This window comes from Corylus avellana, chromosome ca2 (genome assembly GCF_901000735.1).
Source record: "Corylus avellana chromosome ca2, CavTom2PMs-1.0".
Classification (NCBI taxonomy): Eukaryota; Viridiplantae; Streptophyta; class Magnoliopsida; order Fagales; family Betulaceae; genus Corylus; species Corylus avellana.
The window spans coordinates 2847513-2858958 of NC_081542.1; the positions used below are offsets into that span (position 1 = coordinate 2847513).

General features: G+C 34.1%; 1 protein-coding gene across 1 annotated transcript; it reads left to right on the plus strand.

The window, feature by feature from the left end:
• The first annotated feature begins 319 nt into the window (after positions 1-319).
• On the plus strand, positions 320-7089 carry LOC132171421 (kinesin-like protein KIN-14R). Its single transcript, XM_059582732.1, has 19 exons — positions 320-713; positions 1359-1657; positions 1762-1933; positions 2042-2112; positions 2197-2380; positions 2877-2986; positions 3101-3200; positions 3277-3363; positions 3456-3632; positions 3726-3999; positions 4146-4307; positions 4410-4625; positions 4708-4745; positions 4931-5094; positions 5242-5493; positions 5582-5647; positions 5890-5964; positions 6059-6127; positions 6437-7089. The coding sequence occupies exons 1-19, from the start codon at positions 491-493 to the stop codon at positions 6896-6898; spliced, it is 3201 nt and encodes a 1066-aa protein (XP_059438715.1). The 5' UTR covers positions 320-490; the 3' UTR covers positions 6899-7089.
• Positions 7090-11446: the final 4357 nt, after the last annotated feature.

An 11446-nucleotide genomic window follows, 5' to 3' on the forward strand; every position in this document is an offset into this window, starting at 1 on the left:
GTTGTAGTTTATGTGAGTAAAGTGACAATGCATTGTAATTCACGGGGGTAAAGTGACAGGTTGACCGTCTGAATTAACGCTTTTAATTGACAGAATGGAGTTTTGAGTATAAAATGATAATTTAATAGGGTTAGACAGTAAGGTTGATAGTTCATGGGACAAAATGACAATGCGATGTATTTGATGAAAAAAATGTAATTGCCCTTTATTTTATTTTGGCTTCGGCTTCGGACCCATGGCCGAATTCGGACGAGAGAAGCGCATGAAAATAAAACCCCAAAAAGCATAGTAACGGTCACTTGTACCCAACGGTCACAAATTCAAATTCGAGCATTCTCATACCAAACATAGCAAAAAGTTAAAGAACCCAAAATTCTCCTACCATTTTCCTCTCCTCCAGACCCCGATCATTTCTTGCTGCAAGAAAAGCTATTCTGTCGCCGTGACTCAAGATTTTCCCAGTTGCCAAACATTGAGAAGTCCAATTTCCATGGAAGAGATCCCATTCAACACTTTTCACCAGCACCCAGAAACCCTGGGTCCAGATTCGTCAGTCTCCCGGGCCTCTGACTGGGAAAAAGTTGAACCTTTGAGTCAAGAATCGAAAGATTCTGCCATGAATGATGAGGGCGACGAGTCTTTGGTGGATTCGATGCTTTGTGACTCCAGATCAAGACTAATCCCTTCCGGGTTTACCAAATCCAACTCAACAGGTTAGTATTATTAACCTCAAGATTTAGTCTTGGTCTGGTTACCAAGAAAATGAGGGATTAGAAGAAATTAAATGATGGGTCTTTCGTTTTTCATTAAATAGGACGCCAGAAGAAAGAAACCTCAAGCAAATTGTGTGATAAAGTTATTTGAATTAGTGGATTTCATTTTCTTTTCTCTTGAAACTAAAGAAAAATGAACAAATTTGAATCAGGGTTAGATTTTTACTATATTTCTCAGCAGGACTAGGGGTCTATATGTTATTTTGACGAATTTGCTCTGCAAATATATGAAACCCTAGGACTTCCAATTTACATCAGTTATTATCAGTTAGTGTCAGTAATAATATAAGTGTTTGTATTCCATGGTTTATATTGAAATTGAATTTGGTTTTTTTCTTTTCAATAGTTGTGCCCGCTTTACAAAAAAAAATGTTAATGCTTTTGTTTAGTTGTAAATGTCAGATAACCCCTGTTGATTGTCGTACTTTAGTGCATACCATATATGATCTATTTATGGATTTTCCCCGAAATTAAACACAGGCTAAAACTTTTGAGCTTTCTTAGTGGATTGGAAAGTCATTTCTTGGGGGTGGGGGGGACTTGGAAAAGTTTAGTATTTAATTTATTATTGCCTTCTTGAACCAGAGGAATGTGTGATGTTTGTAAATGCTGGAGGTGAGGCTCCAAATGAGGTAGATTCCAGCACGAAATTTGTGGGTGACACATATTGTGAAGGAGGGAATGTTTTCCGAACCAACGAGCCAATAACTGAGGCTGGAGATTGTCCATTTATATATCAGTCCGCACGATTGGGAAACTTTTGCTATCGTTTCAATGATCTTCCTCCTGGAGACTATTTTTTTGACCTACATTTTGCGGAGATCATAAACACAAATGGACCTAAAGGAATGAGGGTATTCAACGTATACATCCAGGAACAAAAGGCAAGTAAATTTAAGCAAAGGTCCAAGCTTCTGTACATGTGATTGTGCCAGTAAACTGACTATAGTATTATTCTGGGTGTTCTCGTTGTTGGTGAATGTGGCAGGTTCTATCAGACTTTGATATTTTCTCTGTAGTTGGAGCCAACAAGCCGTTGCAGCTGGTTGACCTGAGGGTCTCGATGAAGGAGAATGGAGTAATCGTAATAAGATTTGAAGGAGTCAATGGAAGCCCAGTAGTTAGTGGAATTTGTATTAGGAAAGCACCAAAGGTGTCAGGTAATTTTATTTGCATTTCTTTTGTTTGCTTTTGCTATTTAGTGGAACATGAATGTCATTTATGAACATTTCCAGGCATGTTTAATTTATTTTATGATTTGAGTACAGTTCCTCAGGTTAAAAAAGAATACCTTAAATGTAAGAAGTGTGCTGCTGAGATAGAAGTTCCTTCAGCCCAGGTTATACGCAATTTACGTGAACAGTTGAAGCATTAAAGCTTTTTTAATTGTTGTTTACATGGTCTGTGAATTTGGGGTTTGCAGAAGAAACTTATGCAAATGAAGTCCACCATAAAATACGAGAAGAAGATAGAGGAACTCACCATGCAGTGTCAGGGAAAGAAAAAAGAATGCTACGAGGCTTGGATGTCGTTGACTGCAGCAAATGAACAGCTGGACAAGGTCAGGATGGAACTTGACAATGCGACATTTAAGACACTGTCTCTAGGTGAGCTTCAAATGTTTAGTATCTTTCGAATATAATAGAATGAGAATGCTTCAGCAAAGTCAATGAATAACCCAATCTATTCTTAATGACTGAATTATGTAAATGTACTTTACATGAACGAAACATTTGTTTAAAGTTCTGCATTCTAATAAATGTTGTCATTAGCAATATTGTATTCTCAATAAGTCAGTACTGGCAAGATTCTTGAGCAATAGTAACATGATGAGTGATGGTGATCCTAGATTGAAGTATTTCACACATTCTAGGCAGAACTCACCTGCTAGTGTTAATTACTTATCCATTACAGGCAAAAAAATAAATGGATGAGGAAAGGATCCATTAGATTAGTGGGTAGTGTTTTTAAGTCAGGTTTGCCTCAGAATCACTACCAGGACACTCTCTCTTTAAGTTCAAAATACAGGTTATCCAAGGCTTTCTTCTCTCTTGAAAATAATAACCTTTCTCTCATCTTTTGTTTTTTGTTTTTCTCTGTTAGATCAAACTGTAGAGAAACAAGCTGAAAATCTGAGGAATATCTCCAGCAGGTATGAGTATGATAAGAAGCACTGGGCAGCGGCAATCAATAGTTTACATGAAAAAATAAAGGTGTGTAATAGAATGCTATTGGGGCTTACATATCAAAATCATCCTAAAACCAGTTTTAATCGAACTTCATTTTAAGTTGTGATTAAGCATTTCTACAACTGGTTTGTTTTTTAGGTGATGAAAAGAGAGCATGCCCAGCTTTCTCATGAAGCTCATGATTGTGCTGATTCCATTCCTGAGTTGAATAAAATGGTTTTTGCAGTTCAGGCTTTGGGTACGTTTGAGTTAGAAATTAACATTGTAAGTTGGTAAATGTTTTGGCTGCATGGACTCATTAAATCACTCTGCAGTTGCACAGTGTGAAGATCTCAAAGTGAAGTACAACGAAGAGCAAGCTAAGAGGAAGAAACTTTTTAATGAAGTTCAGGAGGCTAAAGGCACGTCTCACTTTTATGCTAAATAAGCAAGTTATTTTTATGTATATTTTTCATGATTTTAACCCTCACTATTTATACCTTATACATACCAGGGAATATCAGGGTTTTCTGCCGCTGTCGTCCATTAAGTAAAGAAGAGATATTGACTAGCTGTACAACAGTTGTAGACTTTGATGCAGCAAAGGATGGATGTCTTGGAATTCTGACCACTGGCTCCATCAAAAAGTCTTTCAAATTTGACAGAGTTTACACACCAAAAGATGATCAAGGTATATATTTATGTGTCTTTTGGTTGATACACTAGCAATATTTTGATTTGTGAAATGTGTTTTAAGAGTTTTTGCATTGGTTTTTTTTTACAGTTGATGTGTTTGCGGATGCTTTGCCAATGGTGACATCAGTGCTAGACGGCTACAATGTGTGTATATTTGCCTATGGGCAAACAGGAACAGGAAAGACATTTACAATGGAGGGTACCCAGCAGAATAGAGGAGTAAATTATAGGACTCTTGAGCTTTTGTTTAACATTGCTAAGGAAAGGAGCGAAACTTTTACATACAACCTATCAGTTAGTGTTCTTGAAGTTTATAATGAGCAGATAAGAGACTTGTTGGCTACATCTCCAGCATCGAAAAAGTAAGATTGATGTTTCCTTCTTTAAATGCATACATGCAGCCAAGCTAGTAAAGCTTTGGAAGCATACTAGACTTAATGGCTTGAAATAATTGAGATAAAAATTTCCGGTGAAGAAGTCTTACTAAAATTTTTATTTTGAGTATTAGGTTGGAGATAAAGCAAGCTTCTGAAGGATTTCATCATGTTCCGGGAATTGTAGAAGCCAAAGTTGATAGCATTAGGGAAGTCTGGAGTGTGCTGCAGGCCGGAAGTAATGCTAGAGCTGTTGGAAGTACTAATGTGAATGAGCATAGTAGTCGATCTCATTGGTACCAAGTTCTATTGCCTTTTCTCATTGTGCATAACCACAAAAATCTTTGCTTTAATTTATTACATGTTCTCTCTCATTATTGATTGGCCATACTTTTCAGCATGCTTTGTATAATGGTAAGAGCAAAGAACTTGGTGAATGGGGAGTGCACCAAAAGCAAGCTTTGGCTTGTAGATTTGGCAGGTAGTGAGAGGCTTGCGAAAACTGATGTGCAAGGGGAGCGCCTGAAGGAAGCACAAAATATAAATAGATCACTTTCAGCTCTTGGAGATGTCATATCTGCTTTGGCAACTAAAAGTAGTCACATCCCATACAGGTATGAATTACATCTTGCCTTTATGTCATTCCTCTATCATAATTCACATTTGATTTTAACAATGTTTGTTTTTCTGTTTCAGAAACTCCAAATTGACACATTTACTTCAAGACTCATTAGGTAAATTTGAGTCAGTCGAGATATAGGAGTGTGTTTTTGTTTTTTAGAGGTGTAAGAAATTTGGCTTGTCATGTCCATGCTATCAGTATCAGAGTGTAGAAAGGCTAAATTATCCTTTGAGCTTTTGATCTTGCAGGCTTAATTGCTTCTGCTTCATGTAGTTGTTATATATATGTGTGTTGCAGGGGGGGACTCCAAAACTTTGATGTTTGTACAAATCAGTCCTTCGGACCAGGATTTGGGTGAGACTTTGAGTTCTTTAAATTTTGCATCTCGGGTTCGAGGGATTGAGTTGGGCCCTGTGAAGAAGCAGATTGATACTAGCGAGCTTCAAAAGGTGAAAGCTATGGTAGGTCTTGTGAACTCTACTTCGATTTTTTGTTCAGTTCAAGTTTAAATATCTATTTTCCTACTCTTTTTATTTTTATTATTATTTTTATAATAGCAGCAATGATTAAGTTTTATTTTTTAATTTATTTATTCATTTTCATAAAAGCTTGAAAAGGCAAGGCAAGAATCCAAATCCAAAGATGAATCTTTAAGGAAGCTAGAAGAGAACTTACAGAACCTAGAGAGCAAGGCAAAAGGCAAAGATCAGTTTTACAAAAACTTACAGGAAAAGATCAAAGAACTTGAAGGGCAGATTGAGTTGAAGACAGTCATGCACAGCCAGTCTGAGAAACAAGTTTCGCAATTATCTGAGAGAATGAAAGGGAGAGAGGAAATCTGCAGCAATCTCCAGCAAAAGGTTGCTTTCCAATTTAATTATAGTAGATATCCTGCTTCCTTTTTGTTTTTTGCTAATTTGGCTAATTTGAAATTAATTTCATCTAAAGGTCAAAGAGTTAGAGATCAAGCTTATAGGACAACAGCAGTCAGAATCTGCATCTTTCCAGCAGAAGGTTAGTGTACCAAAATTTTAAAATCTCTGTTTTTTGAACACAAATAATTTGGTAGGTGGTAGCTTTTATTTTATTTTGTATCAATATTTTTCCTTGAAATCAAGTCTTGAGGATAGTAGACTTCTACTATCACACTAAAATCTCTGTTCTTGGATGTTCAGAATTTGGGTTATTTCTTGTCAACCAATTGTGATGATGTCAAAAGAAAAGCTGGAATTGCTAACCAATATTTTACTAAGCAGGTTAAGGAGCTTGAAAACAAGCTCAAAGAGCAATTGCAAGAGTCAGAGTCTCATACTATCATCCTTCAACATAAGGTTGTAAAACAATTTCACTTAGTGGTGTTGGTGCATATGTTTATGAGCTAATAGAAAGTCAAAATTAACGATGTTGTATGCCTGTTTACTTCAGGTGGATGAGCTGGAGAGAAAGCTGAAAGAGCAGGAACAAAATTCAGAGTCCGTCTTACTTCACCAAAAGGTCTTCTTTTCCCTTTAATTTTGAATAAAAACACTGTGATTGAAGTATATCTATTAGCTAATTTTATTTTACAATTGAGTTTGTTATGAAATATTTCTTGAAGAAGTTTCATTGTGTTACAATTTTTATCATTATTTGAAGAGCTTGAAACGATCATATATTATTCTAATTCATGAATCCATGATTCTTTTCCAAATAAGAGAAGATTGTATACGGGTTTGGATCCCGGTCATAATATCATTCATTATTTCATTGCCATGGCCTACAAGAAGGGAATTTGAAAATAATCTATTTGACATGTTATGGCAGATTAAGGAGCTTGAAAACAAGTTGAGGGTGCAAGAGCAACAATTGCAGTGTACTCATGATTGCACTGATGCAGTTAGGGCTACTCCTAATGAAGGAAAAACCTATATAAGAGATGAATTCATGAATGAGATTGAGCATCGTATTCTGAGAAGTTCAAATTCAGTAAACCGCTCAATGAATCAAGGGTCTGTAAGAGGAAATGATTCTCTCCATGAGACGAGGAGGAAAAGAGAGCAGTTGAGAAGTGCTGATACAGAGAACAATATATTTGTACCCTCTTCTTTAAATGATACCAAGGCTACTAGGAAATCTGATCCACCTAAAATTTCAAGGGTCATGAGAACAACAAAGCTAGTCACTGCTGCTCAAGGGCCCTTGACTCACAAGAGGACTAGCACCAGCAGAGATCAGGCTCAAGGGGTGAAGGAGAGGGATGCCAAGAAGAAGATTTGGTCTAGATAGTGAAGCAAGCTCAACAGAAGTGAACATGTACCTTATGTCGACTTCCTTTTTACATTTTTCTTTTAATGTTGTTATGTTACACATGCCTTTCTGTATTCAATATCATATTCTGTACAATCATCAAGTGATAGTTGAATTCTATTGTCAAATCCAAAGAAGAAATGAAATTCTTTTGTTTGTTTTTTGAAATATACGTGCTGCTTCTGAGTATCTTTTAACCTATCTTATGGAGCTTACATCGAATGGAGGACACAAGTACTACAATTCTGTTATAAATTAACGTGGCAATCTACATGAGTGTCAAGCAATGCCACATGAATGAAAATAATAATAATAATAATAATTAAAAAATTTTAATTGTTTAGTGGCTGACGTAGTAACCACATTGGTTTGTATGAGATTAATAATAAAGAAAAATGCTAAAAATTATATTTTTATTCCCCAATGCTGGTGTGAAAGTCTAAATCAATCCTTAAATCAGTTTTTTTTTTTTCTTTAAAAAAAATAAAAATTGTAGGGAATACTTTCATGCATTAAATGATAAAAGGTTATGAAAGAACCATGGATGAGGAATAATTCAGAAGAAGAAAAAAGATGTATTTTTTTATTCCATTTGAAGAGCAAAAGGGTGCCCTACAAATGACTTAAATGTATTAGACAACAATGTTGGTGGTCTGTCATATGCATAACATAGCATTAATCAGCGGAAGTCAAACCCCCTTGGAAGATTTTCATTTTCTTTTTTCTTTTTGTTTTTTTAGGTAAGCCTAGGTGGGGGGAAATAATGTTAGAGATGAAGATTTTGTTTTTGTTTCTTAATTAGGTAAGCCTGTAAAACGGCAGAGCTGCAACCTTGCACCCGCTTTATGGAGCAGGCAAAAACACTACTATGATGGCTAGAAATGCTCAACGTGTTAATTTGGGCAGACAATCTCATTCCACAATTTAATTATAGGGTAGGTGAGCTTTGCAAACATGTAACTAAGTGATAGTACTTTAGGTACTGGGAATTTTTTTTCAAAAATGCTCGGGGCACTATAATTTTTATTAGAATTTTTTTACAAATTGACGTGTTAGTTTGTAATTGGAAGAATGTGTCATTGACAGGTCGGCCATTAACTAACAATTTTACCAATTATGTCATTTCGTAAGAAACTTTGTAGTAAAAGTTGAAGTATCCTTAGTAGCATGAACAACGGTCCTATCTCTCTATTTCATGGTCTAATTTGATTTTATTTTTGCATTTAACTGTGTAAATAATGTCATATCATTTTAACATATTTGTCACGTGCCATTATCTATGCATGTTGTTAGATACAATATTATTAAATTATGACCATAAAATAACTCATTTTCATTTCACTGGCCACTCCAAAAATTTGAGTGGTTAATTGTAATAAATGTAACCTAAAAACAACAACTAATGTTTGCTATATCCGTGAAATTTGCTAATAAATTATAGTGGACAATATCTCAACAATAATTTGCTAATAAATTAATACTGCTAGAGTCTTCCGCTCTAGTTCAGTGATGTTCTAATGAGAAGTTGATATTTCACTCAAAAAAAAAAAAAATAAATAAAATAAAATTTGCCTCTTGCATAATATAAATGCCTTCTTAAATGTGTATAAAACATAAATGCATACATCTATTTATGCATTACTATTATCTAATATTGTTACCTTTCCTCGCTCCAATATATATATATATTACAACAATATATTAAATTTGAAAAATAAAGAAAAAGGAAACGCAGAAAAGGCTAAAATAGAAATGATGAGAGGATGGTTTTGGTGGAAGGTGTGGGGTTGAAATGTACGTGGGATCCCCAAAGAGTAAGAAGAGGCCAAAAAGGGTGATGGGCATGGAAGCATTTTTCTCGTTTTGAAGAGCTGAGCTGCTCCCACCATTGAACACGTCATGGCAGACACATCAAAACAAAATCTATTTGATGAACAAACGTTATTATGCGATGATGACATTTTTGATTAGTTAATTGCACAGAGAATCTTCTGATTATCTGAGTCTTAGATACACATGCACGCATATATAGCAATTTGTTTATATTTTGATTGATTAACCTCCGTTTGGATCATCTAGGTGGGGACTTGATTGATGATATATATGGTGACACACACCAAATGCTAAATAGTACTCATGATTCTAAAAAGTTTTAATTTATTAATTATAATTTTGACTAGTCATTTTAAATATAGCTTAGATGTGAATATTTTTTTTCTTCTTCTTATTATTTTTTTTTAAATCAGGAAAATGGTATCAAAATAAGACTTTGATCTTGGGATCTCTGGGTTTTCAGCCCATTCAATGCCCAAAATGGTATAAAAACTAATTAAACTAGTAATGTCATGTGATTTTGTAGCGTATGCATGAAAAATTTAGTTATATAACTAAGTAACTCTAGGGATGAGTATAATACATATTTGGCTAATTAATACTAGCTTCTTTTATTCGTGACATGATATATGTTATATCATTGATTATCTAAAATGCTTAAACTAATAAAAATGGATGAATTTTATTAATATAGTGATCATAAGCCGTTCACCAGGAGAGGATTTACAATAGAAACACGAGGTTAGAGATCGAGTTCACCGAGTTGGATCTAGCGAGACTCTGATGCTCAATTTAGTTTAGTAAGAGTGAGAGGAAAATTTGGCAGAGCAATGATAAGGCTAATTTGGCGTATCTTCTCCTATTCATAGGTTGTCATCTCTGCTTCTTTTTTTATTTTTTTTCATTTTTCATTTTATTTTTTATTTTTATTTTTTTATTTATTTTTTTTTATTTTTTAATTTTTATAGGGTTTTGTGAATTGACATGGAGATTGATTTCTCAAGTCATGAATTGGGGGAGCACATGATACACTACAAAAACTGAGAGAATTTTTGACCAGGAGTTTTTGACGTGCGGTTTTTGACGTTTATCAACGGTTAAAAGGGGGGTGTCAAAAATTTCAGATTTTTGACGTGTCTACAATGCCACATCAAAAACTTTTGACGTGGCAACAATGCCACGTCAAAAGTTTTTTGCCACGTCAGAAACCTTTTTTGACGTGGCAGTTTTTAAAACGTCAAAAAAAATTTGACATATTAGAATTGCCACGTCAAAAACCTTTTTTGACGTGCTGACACTCAGAACGTCAAAAATCAAAAAAAAAAATTGATGGTTTTTTGACGTGTCATGCCGTGTGTATATATATATATATATAAAAGAAATGATTACAATATTCCTGATATTTTAATCCGATTCCAATACAATATTTCTAATATCCAAATCCGATTCCAATCCGATTCAATACATAATCCACGTACATAATCCAATATCCAAAAACATATACAATATCCAATATCTCCATATATATATATATATTCTAAAACCCTAAACAAATCCACACACACACACACACACACACACACACACACACATATATATATATATATATATATATATATATCCACATCTAACTAGAAGTAGCCATCGAGTCATCTGAAAATGCTAATATGATTGTAATGAGTTTTACCTTTCCTATACCAAAACATAAAGAATTTACAATTAAACTTAAAAAAAAAAAAATGTGAATTTCACATGCAACAATTGCAATATTTTTCAATTCAGATTCAGAAATATCCAAAAATATTGTTATACACATTCATACATAGATAATATTCAACAATGAGCAACAAAATCATTTAAGAAAAATCTAGAATGAACTGATTCCAATTACCTTGCAAGCACACCCAATAGCCAAAATTTCATATACAAAGTTCACAAATATCTTCAAACTGCCTCAAATAATTCAATTCTGGCCTAACCAACACAAAGTCCATCTATCAAATAACCATTCAACTAGAGATTACTCTAACTTAACTGGAAGTAAAGCAAGCAAGGCAAAGTTATAATAAAATATTGGCCTCGTTTGATAACGCTTATTAAGGAAGGTTTTTACTTTTTAGCAAAAAAGTAAAAGTATTAACACACAACTTCAAACACAAAACATTCTAAACTACTTTCACATTTACATCACATCAAAATATTTTTTGAACTTAAAAGCAAAAAACATCCTCTAAAAAGTTTTTTTAAATTAGCTCAATTATAATGCTATGGTTACTGTATTTATGGCCTAAACATGAAACTCAAAATCCACTTCCAACAACCACACTCTACTTAGAAGTAGCTCAACCACAACAACCCACCTCATAATTTCTTTCAACATTCTTCCAAGAAACTCAATAGTGTTCATAAATGGTTGCCCAACACAAAGCTCAAATTTATAAAATCAAGTTAAACTAGACTTCAAACTTCTAAGCAAGTTTCTAATATAGCTACTAATAGTTCCAGTCCACCCATTAGCAATTTCAAGAACATACTATGAGGTTCAAAGAAAGTTTCTATTGCTTCCATAGCCACCATAAAAACAGCTGCTTTCACTAAGTTTAGCAAAATTGCCAAATTTAACTCAAAAATCTCACATTTAGTGAATCCCATGAAATCCAATCAAAATCCACATAATCCAATATCCAAGTTTAT